We start from the raw sequence: 25,451 nt of genomic DNA on the forward strand, positions 1-25,451 counted from the left end.
GAGTCTGTGTATTAACCTCTACAACTTCCTTTAGAAGAAGCGTTGCATCCATAGCCTGGGCCTTAGCTATTTGCAATTCCTGCTCGGCGGTTTCCTTGTCTTGCAATAGTGTTGTACACTCAGTTGCCCATGCCGCCTACTGGCTAACCAAGTCCATAGCTAACTTCTCTCTAGTCTCTCTCTCTATTGCCAGAGATCTCTTAGCTGTGATCTTTTCTGATGCCCTGTCTGCCTCTGCATGCTTGTGAGCATAATAGACACCTTTATACAATCCCACTATCTCGTGTGCTAGCTTCTCCATCAGAGTATTGCATGGTCCTAGCTCGGGCTCGGTGGCCCAATCAGCCAACATCTCTGGTGTCTCAACTACTGGCCATCCCCTGTCCTTGAAGCAAGAGTGAAACCTCTTAGGACAAACCCCCCAAAGATAAACTTGGATCAAATGCAACTCTCTCCAATAAGTCATAGCCTGTAATGCAACGGTGTGTCCTTTCTTCAATGCAATCCGCATAGCTTTGAGTTAGTCCCTACATCTATCCTCATCTGACCCATAATCCTCCTTCACCACATCGTCCATCATCCATTCCCCATCACTATCCATCTCTGCCTTGCTTGCGATAGCCTTGTCCACATCTGATGTGGCCTCCTCCTCTTTGGGTGCATCCTCGGTCTATGGAACTCCCACCTCTTGTGGCTCTGATATGGCAGTTGGTCCTGGGGATACCCCTCCATGCCTCAGGGACTGAATGGACGGACCAACCTTTGCACAAATGAGTCGGAACTGCTGTCGTAGGAATGCACTCACTCTATCCATCACCTCCATCTTCTCGAGCTGAGCTATCTACATCAGCTGCATGCTCTCATCAGGTTGTGTTGGTTGTACTAGTGAAATTGGTTGTACTAGCACAACTAGCTGGGCTAGCAAAATTGGTTGTACTGGCACAACTAGTTGGGCTGTGAAACTAATTTGGTTGCCTAGGCGTCAACCAACAAAGAGGAAGAGATAGTGACCACAGCGTCAGAGCCAATCGCATCTAATCGAACCTAAGGTTCAAGCTCTGGCACTGGCGACTCTACCATCTCTGAGGCTAGTTCTGTTGGTGCAACGAAGTCTGGGAAAAAACTCTGTGGAGGCATGCCCTTGGTTGTGGCCACTGATGGAACATCTGTTGTGGCCATCAGTGGGACATTTGTGGTGGCCATTGGTGGGACCACATCTGTTGTTGCCATCAATGGAGTCATGACGACCGATGCATGTCTCTGGCTAAACGGAGGAATGAGCGAAGTGGTGGCAGTCAAGTGCGTTGAAGTTGGCAATTGAGGAAGGGTAAAGAATGTGGACTTGCTAGCCGCCGCATCACTACTAACTTTCGCCAAAATACTCTCCTCGAAATTGGCCCCACTGTTCTCTGTGGTGTCCTCTTGTCCGCTGTCTATATCTCCGTATGCCTCTAGCCCCTAGAATACCTTCTTTTGCCTGGTCGTGGTTCCATCCGTGCCTAAATGTCTCTAGTAGAATATCGGGGCTTCTCTCGGCGCCAACTTCCCCCTCAATGGAACCTCAAAATCATCGACTGGTACTTGATGAAGGGCTACCTCCAAGACCAAACCAATGGCATGGTGCGGCATGAAGAATGTGCAGTGTTGGAGTGTCATAAACTCCTCCATCCTGTCAGCGAGGACCGTGGCCCAATCATACACAGTGCCATTCATGAATGTAATCTGTGGCAAAGCTATATCCGAGGCCTGAATTGCCCCTGTCAACCTTCTTTTGATGACATCCGTGATACACCTCCAATGGCCCTCTCGAATAAAATCTCTCTGTAGCCCTTTGCTCTTAGCACCCTTTACCACCAACTCCATTTCCTCTAGCGTGAGGTCACGACCTACTAATTTCACCCAATATTCTTTTTGTTCCTGCGATAACTTGCGATTCTTGATCTCCACTTTCTGTCCTCCTTGGCCAGGAATGCCAAAGACCCTACTGAAATCCCTCGGTTTGAAGGAAATTGTCATACGGTGCTTCTTGTACACAAATGTACTGAATCTGTTGTTCCTATTGTATGATTCAATCATGGTTTGTAAAACCGATTCAAACAGCCGAATGGAAAATACTAGAAGTTGGATGGCCCAATGTACTTGTGCTCATACCAAAATTTGTTTGATTGCCTCTGTGTTTGGAGTTTCTTGCCACCACTTCTGACACTCTCTACCATTCAGTCCTTCAAACTGAACCGTGAGGTGTGAGAGGTCAGCCTTCATCTTTTGCCTCTTACTGCTAGATACTATTGGCCCTGCAACATGAATTCTGGAAGCCAAGACTCTTGCATTCTTCTCCATATTTGCCTTCAACTGGTTCTTCCACTACTTTCGTTTCCCTGCAAATTCCATAACAACTGTTTCTTGTTTTGTCTTTTAATGTACCCAGAAAAATGGTTAGGGTTTTTTCTTACTCCTTTTCTCTTTTGTCTCCAAATAGCAAAATTTTCCCGCGGCAATATTTCCCCCATTAATTATCTTTGCTGTCCTCAACTAGTCTTAGGATCTTTCTTCCGACAGATGAAGACTCCTACGGCTGCGATCTGACCCACTTCAGCTTTTGTTATTTTCCCTACTTCCTTCCGTGGAACATACTCCTTTTAACACAATGCTATAAAATGGAACTTTAAATTTTCCAGAGGATGAGTATTTCTTACCGTCTTGGGGGCTGGGTAATTTGCTATGGCTGAATGTTTTACTGCTCCCCTGTCGTTCGTGAAAGTTGAATGAGTCTGTGGGGTTTTAAAATGAAACTTAGTCATCTGCAGGAGTCGAGGAAAATGGTCCACGGAAGTGCATAAGCTGCCCACGGAACACCTATTGCGGGACACGAGTGCCCGCGGCCATGCGTCCGTGGAACACTCTATGTCCATAGCCACGTGTCTGTGGAACACTTCACTTTTTTTTTTTTTTTCAATTTTGTTTTTTTTTGTTTTTTAAAAATTTATTTTTATTTTTATTTTTTATAAAAAAATTTAGTCTTGTCTGATTGTGCGATTATTATTCACTTCGCCTCCTTGTCGCTCTTGATAAATTTTTAACTTTGACCCATTGAGGGCCTCGAGAATCTCACACCCGTCCAAGGTCCACAATTTGATGGATCCATTGTCACCGACTTCTCTCACTTTATATGGTCCCAGCCACTTAACCTTAAATTTACCAGGTTTTATTTCGTTGTGGCCATTGTACTGAAGCATGAGTTGGCTTGGCTGGAATTTTGTCCTTTTCAAATATTTGTCATACCATGCTTTCCGACGGGTCTGCGCCACTTCTATCGCCCATTGCACTGTTGATCTATGTTCATCTAGTTTGTTCAATTGGTAAAGGTGTTCTCGCAAGCTCTCCATATCTCCTAGTCTATTGTCGATTGCAATCCTCAGGCTCAGAACCATAAATTCAGCCGATACCATTGCTTCTTGACCAAACATCAACTGGAACGGCATCTGTCCCGTTGTGGCTTTAAATGTGGTATGGTAGGCCCATAGCATCGAAGGTAGCTTCTCCTCCCAATCAGTTTGTTCAACACCACATGATTTATATATGATGCCCACCAGAATTTTATTTGTGGCCTCTCCCTAGCCATTAGCCCGTGGGTAGTAAGGACTTGACAACAAGTGAAATTTTTTGAATTCTGTTGTCAGTAATCTAATCACGTGGTTGACAAAGTGACCTCCTCTATTTCTTGTCAACTGGATAGGTATACCATACCGTGTGATAATTTGTTCATAGAGGAACTTAGCCGTATTGATTGCAGAATTATCAGGCAATGCCCGTGCTTCTACCCATTTTGTGAGATACTCTGTGGCTACCACTATGTATTAGCAACACCTAGCCCTACTCGGCTTTAGGGGACCGACGAAGTCTAGTCCCCAACATTTAAATAACTCCTGAGCATGGGATGGGTTCAATGGCATGAAGTCCCCCTTTAGCAGTTTGCCAGCTCTCTGGCATGTGTTGTAACTCAACACCCATTCTTGTGTGTCATTATAAAGAGTGGGCCACCATAATCCGGAAAGTAGAACCTTCTGTGTTGTTGTGTTAGGTCCCATGTGGCCACTAGGTGGTCCTTCATGTGCTTCCCTTAAAACATTTTGCACTTCTTCCTCCACGACACATCACCATAGTTTTTGATTAGGACCCATCTTATAGAGAAGACCATTTATTAACTGAAATGTTCGGCTTCTGAGAACTAACTTCAGCTGTTCGCCTGGCGGCATCTCTCTTGGAAATTGAGACTTTGACAAGTACTCTCCGATAGATTTGTACCATTCTGGAAGAATGGTGATTCTAAAGAGATGTGCATCTGGAAAGTCGTCATTGATCCCTTCCGGTGGTTCCTCGGACTTGAGTTGGGAAAACTGATTGGCAATAACATGACTCTTCCCGGCTTGCACGATGATGGTGAAGGTAAATTCTTGGAGCAACAACCATCTATTGATTCTACCTTGGATGATTGGTTTGTTTACCAGGTACATCAACGCTTGGTGATCCACGTAAAAAGTAAATAGTGTAGCCAATAGGTAATGTCTGAACTTTTGCACCGAGTAACCCATCCCAAGAGCCTCTCTTTTAGTGGTACTATAATTTCTCTTGGCTTTTGATAGTAGCCGACTTGCAAAATACATTGGGTGATCGAGACCATGATCACCAGTCTACACCAACGTCGTGCCGATAGCAAAATTTTATGCATCCACGTGGATGTGGAACTCCTTGTCCTAATTAGGATACACTAGTATGGGTGCTCCCAGCAATCTGTTCTTCAATTCTGAGAAGGAAGTCTCCTACTCAGATCCCCAAATGAATGGTTCTCCCTTTCGTGTCAGCTTGTCGAGGGGCAGAGCAATTCTAGCATAGTTCTTTATAAACTGCCTATAATACTTGATGTGCCCAAGAAAGGACTTGACTCCAGATACATCTATCGGGGCTTCCATTTCTACTATGACCCTTACTTTATCTGGGTCGCTCTTTAGTCCTGTCTTACAAACGATATGTCCATGTAGTTTTCCTTGAGGAACCATGAATCGGCATTTCTTTGGATTTAATGCTAGCCTCGCCTGTTGACACCTCTCCGTACACTCCTAAAGTGCCTTTAAATGGTTGTCATGTCCACTGAAAATGGACCAATCATCCAGAAAGGTACGAAAGTTGCCAAACGACATTTTGTCGAATATATGTAGAATGATCCTCTGGAATGTGGTGGGTGTGTTACACAATCTGAAGGGCATTCAATTGTACACATACACGCCATCCTCCACCACAAAAGTAGTCTTCAGTTTGTCTTCTTCGGTGATGGAAATCTGGTTATAGCCAAAAAATCCATCCATAAAAGAATACATCTCATGTCTGGCTACTTCTTCCAGAATCGTGTCAGTAAACATAATTGGAAAGGGATCTTTTATTGTTATCATGTTGAGGCACCAAAAGTCCACACATATTCAGATTTGGATCCCGTCCTTCTTCATCGATATAACTATTGGTGACACCCACTCGCTTGTTTGAACTTTAAATATTATGCCGGCCTCCAGCATGCATTGTATCTCCTCCTCTACACGGGCGGCGTAGTTTTTGTTCATCCTGTACGGGTGTTTCTCCACCAGAATGGCTCCTAGTACTAACTAGATGCGATGAACACACATCTCAGGTGGGATTCCTTTCAAATCTTTGTAAGTCCAAGCGAATACATCCTTGTATTCCAGAATTTTTTTGAATGCCACAGCCTTTAGTACCGAGTTCCAATCGTCTCCCACAAGTATGTTCCTTGGGTTCTCGGCATCTCCCAGATTGGTAACTTCTATGGATGGCTCCTCATATTTGATCTCTTTTCCCTCAAAGCAATGAGCAGGACTCTCATTGATCTCTGCATTTCCCTCTCTATACTCCACAAACTGTGGTGGAAATACCTCCTCATCATTGGGTTCTTCGATGCCAAGCATGTATGTATGGAAGAGTTCATAGTCTTCCATTTGCCAACGAAAAAGTCTATTCAGAGAACTTGTCACATCTTCCAAACACTCCTCCAACTCCAAGACGCCCTCATCGTTCGGATTCATTCTGGCTTCATCTCCCCGATGCTCTCCATCGGACTTGGACTCTGACGACGAGGCCATTTCTTCACTTACCATTTGTGTTGGGAGATCAATTGCAAATTTCCGCCCTCCACTTTCCATTGTCAGGGTATTCTTCTTCCAGTTATGATTTACCTTCGCGGCCACCAAACATCCTCTTCCTAGAATGGCATCATATCCCTTTTTCTTCAATGGGATTATGACAAAGTCTAGCACAAATGGTTGTGTCCCTATAGTTACTTGTTGGGCCACTAGGGTCTCGAGGGGTTTTATCCCTTGCTGGTCAGTGCTGAGTAGGTTAAATGTAGATGGCCACAGGGTCGACTTCCCCAATTTCCTCCACGTCTCCTCCAGGAGAACATTCACATCGGACCCACCATCCACGATGGTGTCCGTCAGGATGGTTCCTAGGATTCCCATCTCTACCACAGCCAGATGTCGGCCGCTGCTTACTGTAAGCAACATGGGGTCTATCACTGACCCTCCTGGTATAGTTGGTTGTCCCTTCATCTCCATCGTTGGTTGCCCATTTGTCTCTGCCGTTGTTGCATGGGTATTCAACAATGTCGTTCTGAGTTGCGGTACTACTTGTAACAGATCCTGGACTTTGACGAGCACCTCTATTTATAGGATTTGATTGACTAAGTTATTTTCTTCCCCCGATCGTCGGGGAACAACCTCTTTCGTATCCTTTGTAGCTTTCATTGCTTTCTCACGTCCCCCCATGCCTCCCACAGCCTTTTCTTTTTCGTGTAGAGGTCAATATAGGTCGCCTGTTTAGCCTAGTTGTAGGTAACAACCAGAACTTTTTCTTTGTCAATGTTGATGAGATTCACTTGTTTCAGGCAGTTCGCATCTTCGTCCCATCAACATAACTTCTTCGGAGTGTCATTCTTCATATACTCTCTAGCGAAGTGGCCCCACTGGTTACATGCCCGGCATTGGATTATGGGCCTACCTTTCGAATCATATTGAATTTGATTTCTATTATCATTTCCGCCTCTTCCTCTTCGACAGTTGTTCCAGTAGCCACCAGATGTGGCATTAGTGTTTCCCTGAGTCTCATTATTTGTGCTGGACGTGGATGGTTGTTCTTGTGGGAACAATATCTTTTGGCTCCTTATCCTCATGTTGGATGGACATTCCTTCATAGAATGCCCTAGGACTTGACAGATGTCACACATCGTCTTCTTCAGATACGCTCCTTTTGAATGGCCCTTTTCCTTGCAATCCGTGCACCAAATTTCTCCATCCTCCATGCGGCCACCCGTTCCCACCATTGATTTAAATTCCTTGTGCATCCACTCCAAGTCTTTCTAGAGTGCTTGCACTTTCTTGCTAGGCTCCTCTTCGCTATCAGTAATGCTTCCCTTGTCGGATGATTCATCACTTTCAGAGGATGATGACAATTTACTTCTCTTCTTCTTCTTTTTCTTTGTCATTTTTCTTTCGCTTTCCAGATTCAGAGCATGTTCATATGCCTCAGTGTATGATGTGGGTGGAACAAGCTTCATTTTTCTTCTTAACGCCCCTTGGAGGCCTTCTACAAACCATTGTTTCTTTAACTCATCTGCTAGCTGAGTTCCCATTCGGCTTAGAAGATCTTTAAGCCTTCGATTGTAGGCTCTAACCATCTCCTTCTTCTCTTGTTTGTAGTTGTAGATTTCTTCTACAACCTCGTTATGATCACGAAACAGTGCGAATTCGGCTTGGAACTCTTTCTTCAGATCATCCCATGTGGAGATCTTTGCTTTGTCCATGTCCGAGAACCAATCCACTGTGACTCCCTATAGGCTGGCGAGAAATTGATTCAACCATTCATTTGCATCCGTGACAGAATTGGCCGCTCATATCGTCTCACACGTACAACAATGGTGCACGGGATCCTCCTTCCTGCCGCCTATGAATTTCAGGAGTTTTTTTTTTTAGACATTGTGCTTCTTGCTTGTTGATTACCACTACCACTCGATTGTGTCACCGAATTGTTCGAAGTTGGCCCTGGTGGGTTACTCTGACCACCGTGCAATGCCGCTCTGGCACTTCCTCTTGCCCCAGTGTCTTCTGTCGGCCTCGCCTCCTCTCCTACTTCTTCATAGGCTCCCTCTTGTAGTGGTGTACATGATGAATGTAAGAATTGCTCCTTCATTTCCTCAAGCACCGCTAGTCTATGTCGAGTTTCCTCCAGCAACTCCTCGTTGCTCCGTCCCTGTCACTCCGACGAACTGTGGCACCTTTCGTTGGTTCTTGTGAACCTTGCTACAACCACTATGCTAGGTAATTCCTCTGATTGCCCTTCAGTTCGTTCCCCAATGACTTGTCTTATTCTCCACCGACGTTCGGCTTTGCTATGCACAATTCGTAACTCGTCGATTTCCTCCCTCAAGTTTCTAGTTTTATTCAAAAGATTGGGCATCTCACATAAACCATCATAAAATAAAACAAAAATAGGACACTTTTATTTATTTACTCTATATACATAGTATGTCAACTTATGCGACGACAATTAAAGACTTGAGTGCCCTAGACACCATGGCGCAACGGCTCATGGTTTAGTTTTCTGCCGCCATGCAACTCTCTCCTCATAGAACTTCTTGAGGATTTCCTGATGGCACTCCTCATGTTCTGCTTCCTCCCAACGTCACTTCTGTGCCACGTAGGCTTGTGCAATCAGATGGGGGAGTTGGTCTATAAATTTGGTTGTGGTAGGGCTCGCATGCATATCATCCCACACATTATCTATGGTAACCCCATTCTCCTCAGCTTCCTGTCGCACAACTATTTCCAACCCTATGCGGTACAAGATTCAAAAGTTCTTTGCTGCCTCGTGCTCTCCTTCAAAGATTTCAGTTATGCCATCATCATTTGTCTTTCGGTTGTCTTGCACTGTTCTTCCCATTTATCTCCGTGCTTCCATACTACTCCAAGTTCGAACTAGCAATGGCACCAAATGTTCAGCCCATGGCGAATAGGAAAGGAAAAAAATAGAAACTTAATGCAAATCACTATTCATTATCAAAATGTTTCTGTACACAGCAAAGATACTCAATACCATAACAATGACTTAGATAATGATGCCAAATACAATAGTGTTCGCAACATTTATAATGTACGAAACGATGCCATGAAACGACACAATTGTCGCTGCACCGGTAATTGTCTAACTACCCTTTTTCTTGACAACAGCAGGAAGTCACAACTGAAAATCATATGGAAAGATGGTGCCTCATCTTCTGATGCTAAGGGTTCCCTCAAATTCAAATTGAAGGGCGGAAAAGGAGCTAATTCATCTCAAAAACCTAAACTAATTCAAGAATTAGTGGAAGAATTAGAACAGGAATTAGAAACAAAATTTGATAAAGGAGATTCAGATGAAGAAGGGGAAATCATGATCATATCTCCTCCAAAGCCTGCACAAGCTTGTACTTCTTCTATACATGAAGAGTCTTTTCTGCATGAAGTGGATGACGATGTGGATTCATTCTCCACTTTTTTACTCCTTCCATTCTAGTCTCAGAAGTTAATACCATGACTCTTCCTATTTTCTCTACTGCTCCTCGCATCCCTGCACATGAACAATATGAACATTTAGCAAATGTGTTTGAGGATTTTCCAACTCTTACCAGTTGTCAAGTTTCCCAACTTGATACATCTTTAATAAGGTTTGAGCTTTTCGTGACAGAGTCTTCTCAACATGTTCCTATGCCTTCAGCTGTGCAAATTGAATCCTACTCTGTTACAACGGAAATACAATCAGGATCAATGCCAATGGTCTCCACTATAGCTACTTCTATGGATGAAGGTTTCAGCCCATGGTTGAGCAAAATAACAATGAAGAGGAGAAAAGTGGTTGTTCCTTTGGACAATCTTCCTGTTAAGAAGACCAAATCCCAATCTTTGAAAGATAAGATTGTTTCCAAGATTTTGGTTGATTCCGATAAAACCAAATTTGTTGAAGTTGTTGAGCCCCTGGTAGAAAAAATTGTTGAGGAACTTACTCGTTCTGACTACAAGTTTACTAAGGTTGAAATTAGAAAGTAATCACGTTTGATTTTTTTGTAAGATGCTCAAGATGCATTGGCTAATGTATCAAAGAGCAATCATGAGCTTTGGAAAAAGAAAAATCAACTAGAATAGGTCTCTCGTCTAAACAAAGTCATTCAGCAACAATCTTCTTAGAGTGTTGTTGTTATGTGCTACGCTCTTAATATTGGTGATATAGGGTTATGAATAGTCAAGTTGTGGCTATCTTAATCCTTAATTAAGTCATGTTATCATTATTATATTATTATTTAGGTAGGTAGCTCGGCCTAAGTGTTATGTAGGGTTGTGTCTATTCAACCTAAGCATAATTGGGTATATATAGGAGGTTGTGAATCTTATTTCAACATCATGTTGTGAAGTGTGTTCTCATTAGAGATTTTTGTAGGTTGCCCCCTCGAAGTGGCCTATTACTCTAAGTTATTATTAAGTATTTATATAATATTTCATGTTATTTCTTCTATTGTGCAAGTTATTTCATTACAAGTGGTATCCGAGCATGATCTTGGCACCGTAGAGGCAAGATTTTTTGTCAATATTGGGGCGATTTTGGGAAGAGCATAACTTTCAGATTTTAGCGAATTTTTCGAAGATATTTAAAGGGTTTTTTGAAGACTATATTAAAGAAGCTATAGTCCAAAATTCAGAGAAATTGGAGCAAATTTGAGCAAATTATTGTAGAATTACTATTTCTACACAATTTATTGAGATCTACATATCTCTCACATCCTACCGAATTCGAGTATAACTTGTATTGGGTTTTTGAATACCTAGTAGAGGAGCCTACATTTCAAAGCTTGGAGAAATTGAAGCAAAAATAAGCAAGTTATTACAAAATTAGGAAAAAATTCTTTTAAGGCAGCAAATTTGCCAATTTTTTTGATTTTTCCTAAGTAAGGGTATCTTGGCCCTAGTAAGTTACAGTAATAAACAAATAAAAAATTCAGAGAATTTATATTTCATTTGTGTGATTTATTTCAAAAATATTGGTTTCCATCATAACAAGGCCTCCAACAAGAGGCAAAAAGAATGCTACCACACCAAGGAAATCTTCTGATCAAGATTAGGAAACAACAGAGGATAGTAATCCCAATGAGGAAATAAGTAAGTTCAAGGAAGAGGTTAAGAGGGATATGTGTGACCTACGAGGAGATATATTAGATATACGAAGCATGTTAAGAACCTATATGAATGAAACAAGGAAAGAGTTGTCAAACAATCAAGGTGAAATCTTCAAGTCAACTAATAATGACACGAATTTTAATACTCCTACGAGATCTAGGAATTTTTTTCCAAAGGTGGATATGCACAAATTTGATGGAAAGGATCCTCTACCATGGATAAATCAAATGGAGAATTTTTTTTTAAGTACATCAAATCCCATATGGACAAAAGGTCATGATGGCTTCCTTATATCTAGAACCAGATCAATTCATTTGGTATCGTTGGCTTTGTACTCATAGGAGGAAAAAGGGTTTCATTGTATCATGGTCAGTTTTTATAGAAGAACGCCAAGCACAATATAGCAATAGTGTGACAAAAAACTTCTTTAGTCAACTTGCTAAGCTTCAACAAATAGGATCAGTTAAGGATTATATTCAAAAATTCTAAAAGCTATCCTTAAGAGTGGATGCAGTTATAGAGGAGAACTTGAATGATTTATTCTTGGGTGGTCTCAAGGATCACATTCAACATGAGGTACGCATGTTTTGTCCCAGCTTAGTAAATGAGTCTTTTATATTGGCATGCAGGGTAGAGGAGAAGTTCTTGATTCCTAAAAAGCAAGGGACTAATGTACAACAAAAAAAGGATATTCAACACCTCCTCTTCCTCAACCTACTAGGTTGACTCCACAACAAATTGAGGAGAAAAGAGAAAAAAGGTTGTGTTTCAATTGTGATAACAAATATAGTCAAGGACATAAATGTAGTTAAAAGAAATTGTTCTATATTGAAGGTCCAAGTGAGGAAGAAGAGGATGAGCCCATATCAGAGGAGAATGGGGAGTTAGGTGAGGAATCACATGATTCTCAACCAATCATCTCTTGTCATGCACTTTCTGGTTTCAGTGCATCACAAACTCTTAAGGTAGCGGGTTTCTTAAAGAAGCAAAAAGTAACAGCATTGATCGACTCAAGTAGTACTCATAATTTCATCAACAAAAAGTTGGCAACTCTTCTAAATTGTTTTATATATCCAGCCCCAGAGCTTTAGGTTTTGATTGCAGATGGGGTTGCAGTTAGCTATTCAGGGAAGTGTCATAGCATCAAATTATCCATGGGAGATTATCAACTTGATACCTCAATGTATGCGATATCCATGGGTGTAGTAGATATTGTTTTGGGAGTACAATGGCTTACTACATTTGGAACAACTGAGATGAACTTCCAAGAACTATTTATGCAATTTCAATCAAAAGGAAAGGTAGTGGAGCTAAGGGGGTTGAAGGCAAAATCCCCACAAATGGTAAGCTCTCATCAAATGCAAAAGTTTTTAAAGAAAGATGCAGATGGATTTGTGGCCCAGCTATATTCATTAGAAGTCTCTCAATCTAATGCTCTTACGCATCTAGATTTACAAGCAATAATTGATTGTCACTCAGTGATTCTTGGAGATACACCTAAAGGACTTCCTCCTACGAGGGATCATAACCATGCCATACAACTAGTTACAAGGAGCCAACCACCAAACATCATGCCTTATAGGTACCCACACGTACAAAAAAATGAGATAGAAAAATTGTTCAGGAAATGCTAGAGGCAAGAATTATCAGGCATAGCCAAAGTGCTTAGTCCTCATCTGTTGTGATGTTGCATAAGAAGGATGAAACTTGGCACATGTGTCCAGATTATAGAGTGCTCAACAAGTATACCATTAAAGATAAGTTTCCTATTCTAGTCATCGATGTTCTTCTAGATGAATTAAATGAAGCTATGTATTTTACCAAGTTAGATCTTAGATCAGGTTATCTCCAAATTCGGTTTGAGGAATATTTTTGTAAGAAAAGATTTCAAATTCATGAGGGTCATTGTGAATTTTTGGTGATGCTATTTCGTCTTACCAATGCACCATCTACATTCCAAAGTTTGATGAATTCCATCTTTAAGAAGTTCTTGAGAAATTTTGTGTTAGTGCTTTTTGATGATATATTAATTTATAGCAAGACTTGGGAATAACATTTCCAGCATGTAGATCAAGAATTACAATTACTCAAAGATCATCAACTCTATGCTAAGCCATCCAAGTGTTCTTTTGGTCTTAAGGAGGTGGAGTACTTGGGACACATAGTTTCACATGAAGGAGTAAAGGTGGACACTAACAAAATTAAGGCTATCATGGAATGGCCTATTCCAAAAACTAATAAGAAGCTTAGGGGTTTCTTGGGATTGACAGGATACTATAGAAGATTTGTGAAGAATTATGGTCGTATAGCAGCACCCCTTACCACTCTATTGAAGAAGGATTCTTTTCATTGGAATGAATCTGCTAATGTATCATTTGAGCAATTGAAGAAGGCTATGTGTACAACTCTAGTGCTTGCCACTCCAAACTTCATCAAGGAATTCATTGTGGAATGTGATGCTTCTGGAAATGAGAGAGGAGCAGTTCTCATGCAAGAAGGTTGACTAATTGCTTTTGAGAGTCGTCAATTAAAAAGTAAAAATCAACTCAAACCTATTTACGAGAAGGAAATGCTAGCAATCCTTCATGCAGTTATAAAATGGAGGCCTTATTTAATGGGTCGACACTTCAAGGTTAAGACAAATCGTGATAGCCTAAAATATTTTTTGGAACAAAGACTATTGTCAGAAGAGCAACAAAAATGGGTCACTAAGATGTTGGGATATGACTTTGAAATTGTATACAATAAAGGGAAGGAAAATATTCTGGCCAATGCACTTTCCAGGAAGGATGAAAAAGATGAAGCCTTATTGTATGCCCTTTCAATATTATAAGAAAATTGGGTGGTAGAAGCCAAAGAAGAATGGCAAAATGATGTTGCAACAAGTAATTTCATCCAACAAATAAAAAGTGACCCTAGTAATTTAGATAAGTTTGGTTTAAAGGGGGATATTCTTTGGTATTAAGAGCGCTTGTATCTTTGCAAGAATTCCACTCTTAAACACAAGATTCTCAAAGAACTACATGAGTATCCAATTGGTGGTCATTTAGGATTTTTGAAGACATATCATCGAGTCAAGCAAGATTTTTTTCGAGGAGGACTAAAAGGTGATGTTCAAAAATTTGTGGCTGAATGTTTGGTTTGTCAAAGAAATAAGGGGGAAACAATTAAGACACCAAGTCTCTTGCAGCCTCTATCTATTCCTAGCCAACGTTGGGAAGAGGTATCCATGGACTTCATCACAGGGCTTCCCAAATCTAAAGTTTATAATGTCATCATGGTAGTAGTTGACCGCCTCACTAAATATGCACATTTCATTGCATTATCACATCCTTTTACAACAAGTATAGTGGCAAAAGTTTTCTTGGAGAATATCCAAAAGCTACATGGTACACCTAAGGTTATTGTTAGTGATCGTGATCCTATCTTTACTGGTCAGTTTTGGAAAGATTTATTCTCATGTTTGGGTACTTGATTGGCTCATAGTTCTTCATACCATCTTCAATCAAATGGGCAAACTAAGGTTGTTAATAAATGTTTGGAAGGATATCTACGTTGTTTCACTTCAAAACAACATTCTCAATGGGTAGATTGGCTACCTCTTGCAGAATGGCGGTACAATAGTTCTTTTCATAGCTCATCAAAAATGTCTCCATTTTTGGCACTTTATGGATATCATCCTCCTTCCATCACATCATCATTAAAGGTGTCACCAAGAGTTCAGGCAGTAGAGGACCACTTGCTTCATCAACAACAAGTACTTTTAGGACCCAAGGAGAATTTAGCTATGGCACAAAATTGAATGAAACAACAAGCAGACCAACATCGTAGTGAAAGAAATTTTGAAGTTTGGGACTGGGTCTTCTTGAGATTGCAGCCTTATAAACAAATCTCAATGAGGCAACAAAAAAAGAATAATAAGTTGTCTCCAAGATATTATGGACCATACCAAATCATGCAAAAGATTGGTAGTGTTGCCTACAAGCTTGAGTTGCCACTAACAACAAAGATACATCCAGTTTTTCATGTTTCTTGTTTGAAGAAGGTAATTGGGCAGAATATTCCTACTCAAACAATACTACCGGAACTTGATGAAGAAGGAAGAATAATTTTGGAACCAGAATGCATTCTTCAAACACGCACGAAGAAGCTAAGGAACAAAACCCTAACTCAGTATCTCATCCAATGGAAGAACTTACTAGTTGAAGAGGCCAAATGGGAGGATGAGGAGTTCATTCAAAAGAATCTGCACTTGGTTAGCATCGAGGACAATGCTTCTTTCAAGAGAGGGGGCATGCTACGCCCTTAATATTGGCATATATAGGGTTATGAATAGTCAACTTGTGGCTATTTTAATCCTTAATTAAGTCATGTTAATCCTTTATCTTAATCCTTAATCCTTAATACAGTAGGTATCATAGACTTGATGTTTTGTTATGGTCGCTATTGTAAGGTGACGATCTAAACAATGGCTTGACCTGTTGTCATGATGGACTAAATTAACTTGTTGTCTAGAGATCATGACAACCTATCATGATGTACTACATTAAATTCCTATCCTGGAGATCATGATAGCCTATCATGATGGACTACATCAAGTTGTTGTCATGGAGATCATGATAGTTTACTTGTTATTATGGTGGACTACATTAAGTTGTTGTCCTAGAGATCATGATAACTTGTTATTCTGATGGACTACATTCAGCTGGTGTCCCGGAGATTAGATAACACATATTCCACTAGGATATGACATTATGTTTACACCATATGCAAATATTCTCTATTTCTATTAGAAGCAACCTTAGACAAAAAAAGTTAAAGGACTATAATTGATCGGATAAGGTTTTGAATGTATGTAGGTTGGAAGGACTTATGCTATTAGGATACTTGTTGAACTAGGGAAGTATGACTCAACTTGCTACTAGGAGATCACAAGGTTGATATCAGTTTCAGAGGGAGTTTGACATTCTATCAGAAGCAACCTTGGAGAAAAAAAGTCAACAAATTGAGAGGGAAAAGTTCGAGGTGAGATTCCTTGTAATGCATTCTTCTGAATGAGAGAAGTTTTAGGTGAAAACCTTTGTTCCACTCTCTAGGAGAAGCTATGGTGGATCCACCTGCTAACATGGTTCATGGTGGATATCATGTGAGTCACTACATGATTCTGTTGGAAAACATCATGAGAGGTGATGATCTTTCATTGATGTTTTGTTATGGTCACTATTGTAAGGTGACGATCTTAACAATGGCTTGACCTATTGTCATGATGGACGAAATTAACTAGTTATCTAGAGATCATGACAGCATTTCATGATGTACTACATTAAATTCCTATCCCAGAGATCATGATAGCCTATCATGATGGACTACATCAAGTTGTTGTCACGGAGATCATGATAGTTTACTTGTTATTATGGTGGACTATATTAAGTTGTTGTCCCGGAGATCATGATAACTTGTTATTCTGATGGACTACATTCAGCCGCTGTCTCGGAGATTAGATAACACATATTCCACTAGGATATGACATTATGTTTACACCATATGTAGATATTCTCTTGTTTGGTATCATGGACTTGATGCCAGTGCACAAACCAAGAAAATATAAGTATGACGAATATCACATGGTTGATATTCCTTGTTGAATCATACTTTTGATGATATTGAAAGATAACATCTAATTTTGGTGAGTGTGATTTGATATCCTTAAATAAGTCATTTCGAAGAATATCATATTGAGATGATATCTCTCTATATGCTTGAGAGCATAATATGTCCTATAAGTCTATAACAATCCTACCTAGCTAAGAGGGTGTGTTAATGGTGTAGCTTCAGTCGGATTGAATTGATCTAAAGATAATCCTTCTATGGTTATTGGTTAAACATTATTGCAATTGGTTAATCATCAATTAGACAAAACTCATATATATATATATAGTTATATTGTTGTTGATATATTGTCTAATGGTGATTACAATAGAGAATTGTCTCCTCTACTCATATTTATATATCATTGTAATCTGCACTTGGAAGACAGAAATAATGGCAGTGTTTTACATTTGCAGAAATCCTTTCCCTCAACAATGCAAAGGTTGAAATTAGTCATAATTTTCATGCTAAAAACAGTAATGATATACTCTATTTTTCTCATAACTTTTGTCATTAATAGTTATCAAGAAAGTAATGGAACTATTCCTACTATAGATAGTCTACATGACGCAAGTATGGTGCATGATAGTTCTAATGATGTCTCTTGTATAGAGATTGAGCTTATGCAATTTGATACAGTTGTTGTTGAGGGGCATGAGTCACCTAATTCAAAGTTTCCAATTGAGGTAGTTGATCATTCTCGCGATGGTGATAGTGATTCTATGGATGTCTCTCTTAGTGGCCTTATCACTCTAGAGACATCTTTGTGGAGAACTGATGGCATACATGCTTCATTTTTTAGTGTCATTTCTCTTGATATGGCAGCCATGTCCTTGTTGATTAGTGACTTCATAGGTCTTCGATGCCTTATGGACTAGTGGATGGCCAAGTTAGAACCATATAGCACTTCTAGATTTGGCATTGACTACGTTAGTGATTCAATATGAGTGTGTAGGGGTTTCATTTTGGATATTCTTTGATTGGTATTGATTTGATGCTATGTTTGAGACCATCTATGTTGAGCTGGAAAAAGTTATGACAATGAGATAGAGTGGCTATTAGTTCTAGTTTTTGAACATGTGGGAAACTATTTTGACATTGTTTTGATGATCTACATCCATGGATGGTTACTTGATGGTGATTGTTTGAGATACTCTTTCTACATCTCATCCAACAAAGTCAATATCGTGATGGGGGATCCAGTTATGGATTTTCTAGGTGCATTATATTACATGGATCCCTATAGGTTGCTTCATGGTTTACAACGTTTGGAAATTCTTACATAGTGAAGCATCTAGTCGAATGGACAAAGCTAGAGGCTAAGGTTAGGTTTAACAACGTGATTGGTAGCTTTTTGGGTTTTAGTCCCTGTTGTACCAGCATCATAGAGTTGATGGACTTTGTACCCATGGAAATATTTAGTCAAGGTTATATAGCGCATTCCAAGATCTGTAACTTTAGAGATGAGCCTATTGACATTATTTCTACTAGTTTTTTGATAGGGTTTGATCTTCTTCAAGGTGGGGACATCATGAGCAGAGATATTAAGGTTTATTTTCTATGGCTCGACATGTTATTTTGTTGTTACCTAGGATTGTACTATCAGGTATCAAGACTGTTGTTATGGACCCCATTTAGATGCATTGGCAACATAAGTTTATAGTTATTCTTGGAGGGACATAGTATTAACATGGTGGGTTCTTTCAAAGATTAGTTAAGAATCTTAGCATTGACATTCCTCCAATGGATCCATAATGAGTTGCTTCGATTTGCATGTTTCAATGTTTATATCAAAATCGCACAGTGGATTGGAGGAGCGACGTGTCTCAGATTGGTATAAGATCGCAAAAATGGTGTTCAATGCACAGGTGCAAATTGCTTGAGGACAAGCAATCTCCGCTAAGGGAGGACTCTAATGTACCCTTCCTAGGTGACGGGTAAATGAGTAGAGTTTGACCTATCATTTGAATTATTGTATGCCAATAGTAGAGGATCATGGAATTTTGCAAAGGATAAGTTGTTCTGAACTTTTAGAGGATAGTTTATGTAGTTTAGGGAGGTTTATTTTTTAATAGACAATTGGTAGTTGATTGGATGACCACCCAAGAGACCATGGAGCAAAGCAAGATCTCTTTCGATTAGTCTTTGGTGTCTAGAGATAGGTTCCTACTTTTTAGGGCCAATCCCTACTTTCTAGGAGGAACTGTCAATTGGCCTATAGGAATGCTGTCAGTGATCCCAAAGCTTTAATCGAAATTCAGTTCTTAGTCTAGATGTGCCTTTTATGAATAATTCAGGAAATATTTAAATATTTTCACAACTCTCAATTTTTCCTAATATATCTTTGATGGATGAAATCCACACAATAGAAAAAAACTTCTAGGATATGATTGACAATGAGATCTTTAGTTAAGAAGTTTACATTGTGGATATAATGAAAGTTTAAGAGCTTATTGGATTTGCGCATCCATCCCGCGGACTAGATCTAGGTCTGTACTAGGTTTGGATTTGCAAACTAGTACATATTGGATTCACCCAAGGTCCAGATTTGACCCTGTGGGTTTGTTTGGGTTCACGATCCGCAAATCCGAACGAACTCACAAGGTCAAATCCAGACCTTGTACGAATCGGGCAGGAATCGAAGACGACTCAAGAGAATTTGGTGTGAATCCACCCGGACTTGTGAGAATCCGATACAAATCCATGTAGATCCTAGGGACTCATAGGCTAAACTTGGAGTAAGTACACACAAATCCACATATATAATGCATACATATATATTTTTACATATAATGCATAGATATATGTACTATACACACGAATCCATACAAGTCATAATGGGAAAAAAATAGCAAATCCACAATTCAGGTTCTTGTACCCGAACCTGTCCCGAAATCTAAATTGACAACTTAGGTTAAGAGACATCTCTATGGATTTGAGGGCTTTTAGTGCTTGTCTATATTATATGTAGTTTGAATTGGCTGGTACTAATGGGAATCAAGACATTTGGGATTTGAGAGTGACTAACATCATAATCCCTAGGAACAATTTAGTTGCCCTTGTCATCAAACTTTTTCAAACATTCAAGGAAAAGTCTCCCTTTCATCAAAGTCAAACTTCAACTCAAAACACTACATTGAAGACACTAAGAGGAAGTGCAAAATGAGATTAAAATTATAGCAATAATTTTTTTATCATTTTTGGATTGAAATGATTACATATCATAATTTTGGTACTATCATTGTAATATGACTTGTATATTTAAATCAGAACTTGGACTTGATTTCTTGAAAAGTTAGATAAATTCTAACTTGTTCCCAAAGAGTAGTTATGAAAAGAGAATACTTAGATAGTTATGGAAAGTGATCATGGTGCTTAACCCAAGTGGTTATCCAACCTAAACCTATATATATATATGCTCTGAGATGTTGTAAGAGGGGTTCCAAGGCAATTGATGGAGTCTCAAGTGTAGTAGGTTTTTAAGGTCTTTTTGTAGGAGAGGAAATGAGATGCTTAGGAGGGGGATGCTAATCATAAACCGACATCCAAGTGCAAATACCTTCATTCAAAAGAATATACATGAGATATTGTACACAGATTCTTGAATATTATTGTTCAAAAAAAGTATAGAAAGCAAAGTTCTAGATTTTGCATTCAAATTGTTTCCTATGTGTTATTGTTGAGGTGTTGTGTCTCGTGAATAATAACCTTTGTTTTCCTAAGTATCATATGTGAATGAGATTACTGACAACCAAATCTTCTTCCTAGTATCTTGATTTGAATATGTTGAAGTTCAAAAGTTTGTTTACATTTCCCCACTCAATGTTTATAGTTTATTTAAGCATTCCAGGTTAAATACCCCAAGAACTCAACATGCATTTGTCATATGGGCAAGCTGGCCCTCTCAAAAAGAAAGGAAGATCAGCATTCCACAACAATATCTCTAACTCTTGTAAATGCTTAACCCTGCTTATAAGGAAAACGGGGTGTTATTTTTGAAGAAACATTCATAGTAACAAATCTGTTTACAGGCAGTTACATATCAAATCCCACTGAAATACCACATATAAGAAAAATTACCAGATAGCTCTTAACTTTGGTAATTTCTACATATAGTCCACTTTAGTCAAAAATTGAAACCCATTAGGTATAGGCCAATGGTAGATCATCACTGCAATATTTATGAAGATTGATGTTTCTCAGCATTTATCAACATGAATAATTGATAATTTGGGAAAACACTGATCTCCATCCACACCAAACATAATTAGTAAAAAATATCTAAATTTCAATACAATTTGATAAACATTTTCTTGTTCTTCACCAGTTATATGGACTAAGGGTTCCACAATCAAGGGGCTAATGAGTTACCTTAATTGAGCTATGCAATCAATGAATAGGGAGACAAACTACCTCATGCATAATCTTTATTAAACCCAAGTCGATGTCTAGGAAATGACCAACCTCAGTTAGCCATCAGCCATCAAGGGCATGTTTAATCATAATAGAATCGCCCAATTATCTATTTGGGACATTAGTAACTGACCTTAGTGGTCATCTAGACTGAGATAAACCCTAACCCACCCTGTCATCAGTCATTAAGAATACTAAGTAACTTAGAGCAAACCCCACCCACTAGTGATTGTGGCGGTAGATAGCATCAACTGCACCCCAAAATTAGTCATTAGAGATATGAATGAACTCAATTAAACCCTACCATTGATCTAGTAGTAAACATTAGAAACTTCAATTGAACATAAGATCTTAAAATTAATCTCTCTCTCTCTCTCTCTCTCTCTCTACAGACACACACACATGCACATATACATGTGTGTGTGTGTGTGTGTGTGTGTGTGTGTGTATAATGAAACAACATGATGATTGCTGATTTTATCATAGCATTCAAGTACAGCTCTGCATATTTCATTGCTAATATGGCAAATAAGCTTTGTTACCAGTTCATTGGATTGAAGAAACCAAGTCCAAGTTCCTGTCCAGTTTGCTCCAGGTACAGGCAAGGCCTTTTTTCTTATTTTATTAATTCTTTTTAAAGTCTACTTTTGTGTTTCTTTGGTCTTAATAGGTTGACTGATAAACTTGAAAAACCTAACCCTAAACCCTAAGTTTTACTGCAAAACAAATTAGAACATCAACATGTTGGTATCTGAACTTGATTCCTTTTTTTGGCTAAAATATATGGGTATTGACCATTTTCTATGACTTTTTAGACCTGTCGAGTATATGGCTAAAATCCCTCTACCCCCACCCCCTTTTTTGTTGTCTCAACGTATCTGAACCTGAACCAGAACTGAAATAACCCCGACAGGCTATTGCTTCTTTTAACACCAAAATCTTAAAACTTCAAGGGTTAGGCATTTCATCAAGCAATTAGCAATCAACTCAAAGACTGCTGGAATGACCTTTCTGAGATAACCCGTGCTGTCTTTAGCAATTCGTCAAACGCTAATCATACAACCATATATGCAGGCAAGTATAATGTTTGAACCATTTTGCAATGTTTCAGAATAATATTGTCTAATACCTACGGACCTTTCAATTGCAAATACTATATTTTATTGGCAATCCAGAATAGTAATTGAGTCTGAAGATTACAACTGAACAAACTAGGAAAGGAACCTGATAATCGCCATTTCCATTAATCGTAATATGCATGAGTTGGTCAGATCTGCTTATCTTTACAGTTTGGAAGGAATGTTGGTGCCATCTCTTTTTTATACCAACTGCCGTTTAAGGCCTGTGAGCTGACTTGGTCGAAATTCGTGAGTTCTTTCCAACTGTTCAATGAGCCATCTTGAATCGCTTTCCGCCTGGTCACCTTATCTCTGTCACCTGTGATTTAATGATTGGAACCAGAGAAGGATTTCCGGACTGATTCCCGACTGTTGTATGTGATTATTATTAACAAATCACGACCTACGGAAGGGCTCCCGGACTGTTGGTCTTTGAATCCTCTGGACGTCAGGAGGAAGCCGATATGAAAGATCGTACACACTTCCGCTTGCGATGATACAGACTTTACATATATTCTGACCCTTATCTAATCACTGTTTCCGCTACGCTCCCTCGACTTTGCTCCCAAGATGTGCATCTCAACTATTGCTGAAGATCGAGGGTTATATACATTTCAAACCGCCATTAGAAAATGAGGGATTTCCGACCTCAATCCTAGTTGTCAATACAAACGCCCACAAATCTACAATCCTGCGATAACTGCTAGGCCTCTAATGATGAAAATATCTTGAGGAAAGACGCCCGACCCAGGTGTCCGAATCTTGCTTGCTGGAGATAAATCGCTGCTTGTAATCTCCTTTAAAAATTCGAACCTTCTGACCCACGTGTTTAGTAATTTTTGAATGTTATAGATCTTGCTTGGATTGGCTAGAATGCTGAAGAAATCTCCTTACTCTTCTGCCAACAGATTCTGGTAAAAATGATGAACTTCAAACCTTGCAATAGCTTAAATCTTTGAATATCAATTCTCAGAATGATCTTCCCAAAATTTCGGTCTTAAGCCACAGATTCTGCCCTGATGAAATGACTGAATGTCACCTCCAATCTGCAATAATTCAGATGATATTTCACACCCTCAAAATTGCGTACCAATTGAGAGTTATCATTCTCAATGGCCAACTGTGACAATTGCGAAAACCCTAGGTTCCACAATGCACCTGTGATTGAATCACAATCTGAAATCAAAAGAGAGATAAACAACTGCCTGATTCGAATGGAGCCCCGGGGGCCTATTTATTCTTTTCTCTCCATCTTCTCCAGAGACTTCTAGAACATTTCTGATTTTATCTCTTAAGTGACTTTATTAAATATTTTTATAATCCAAGTCACTTTATTAAATTAATTAAATATAAAGTTACCTTTTAATATTTATTTATTTGATAACTTTATAAATAATTAACTTAATATCACTTATTTATTTAATTAAAATGATTAATTAGTCGTCCTCATAAAATATTCATTATTTTGGATAACCAAGTTAATCAAATTAATTAATCAGACTGCCACCGAAAATTGGGGACATGACAAGAACCAGTAACTCAGTCAATTGTTGCAGAAATCAAACTGATCAAAAGGAATCAACACACTCAATTTTTCTTGGTCAAATAGAAAATCAATCTGTCAAATTGCAGATAGCTCTGATCAATGCAGAAAATACAAAGAATATGATAAATGCAGCATATTACAACATATTTTGCCAGTCGACTCAAATGATCCAAACTTTGTGGATTTTAATAGCTGGGTCATCCAATAGCTCCATCAAGCAAATGGTCTATACTTGCTAACAACCATAATTGTAATCTGGCTGCACCATGGCATGGAGTTTTTTATTTTAATGGATGCTGTTATGACTTTTCATGATATATGTATAACCTATATCAAACAAAATTATGCTTTCTGAAGTTTTATAACCATTATAGTTTTATCTATTATTTCATGCTTCATCAAGTTCCCAAATTCAATCATAGATTTGTAGATAAATGAGTAAATACGGGAGGGATACTTATTTGCAACAAAGTTCATTCAATATTTTTGAATTGTTTTCTGTGGTTTTCACAACATAGTGCATATATGGTTGTATTCCTTAGAGATTAGTATTCAGGTGGATATTTTTTTAATGAGATAACTGATTACAAATGGGCTGTTATCTAAACATCATTGCAGAATATACAAGAGGCTGATAAGACTACCGAGGGATTTTACATTCGTTCTGGAATCACCGTAGTCCCAAAGAACTCAACAATCAAGGATGGGTTAGTAATTTGAAAAGCCAGTGAAAGAAATTTGTGAAATTCTTCATCTATGGCGTAAGTATGGCATGGTTTTAAATCTTGGTAAAAACAATGTTCAAAAGATCATTCGCCTTAGTGCCTGTAAAGCTACAGCTCAAAGGAAACTTTTATGTTTCCGTTTTTCCCTGATGTACATCAAAGAGAGTGACAATTACATAAGATGATAAATATGTGACATGTTTTTAGCATATCTGGTGAATAGAGTCTCATTCTTTTATTCATTCATAAGGCTTCTTGTATCTAAATTAACTATCAATATACCTCTGAATAGAGAAGCGTAAACAATAGCAGTAGTTTTTTTTAATTGTAAAAGTCTTATCTTGTTGGATGCAATACTGGAAATAGCCATAATAATATTTCTTTTCTTTTGGGAATGTCCTCATATCCCATATAACAACAGTCCAAGCTGCCATGTTTGTAACTTTATTAGTGACTATTCTCATTCAACTCTCAAAATGAACATTGCTCTCTTTCCTTTTAAAGAATAACTACTACAGAATGAGAAAGATGAGTTTTTTACGGCCATATCAATCGTATGATAAACAATGACTCTTGAATTTCATGAGATGTGATAGTTGAGGATTTTACCTAGAATTGAATCTCTATCATTGTTTCTTCTTTACCCGTCTTATAACTATGCTTAAGTTTTCAGAAGCAAACTGATCTTGAACAAGGAAACCTGTATCCAAATTGATATGTAGTATTCTCCTTCACT

The 25,451-nt window shown here is 38.9% G+C and overlaps 1 protein-coding gene across 3 annotated transcripts in view; it reads left to right on the forward strand.

The window, feature by feature from the left end:
* LOC149534628 (glucose-1-phosphate adenylyltransferase large subunit 3, chloroplastic/amyloplastic-like) overlaps positions 1 to 25,261 on the forward strand; it is a 362,597-nt gene extending 337,336 nt beyond the window's left edge. For all 3 annotated transcript variants that reach the window (XM_089803934.1, XM_089803935.1, XM_089803933.1), the window contains one exon: positions 24,609 to 25,261. In XM_089803934.1, coding sequence (XP_089660060.1) covers positions 24,609 to 24,710 — 102 coding nt within the window. In that variant the 3' untranslated portion in view covers positions 24,711 to 25,261. The remainder of the gene's footprint in view (positions 1 to 24,608) is intronic.
* The last annotated feature ends 190 nt before the right edge of the window (positions 25,262 to 25,451 follow it).

The sequence above is a fragment of the Cupressus sempervirens genome, chromosome 10 (genome assembly GCF_028749045.1).
Source record: "Cupressus sempervirens isolate cs-2001-9-10 chromosome 10, ASM2874904v1, whole genome shotgun sequence".
Classification (NCBI taxonomy): domain Eukaryota; kingdom Viridiplantae; phylum Streptophyta; class Pinopsida; order Cupressales; family Cupressaceae; genus Cupressus; species Cupressus sempervirens.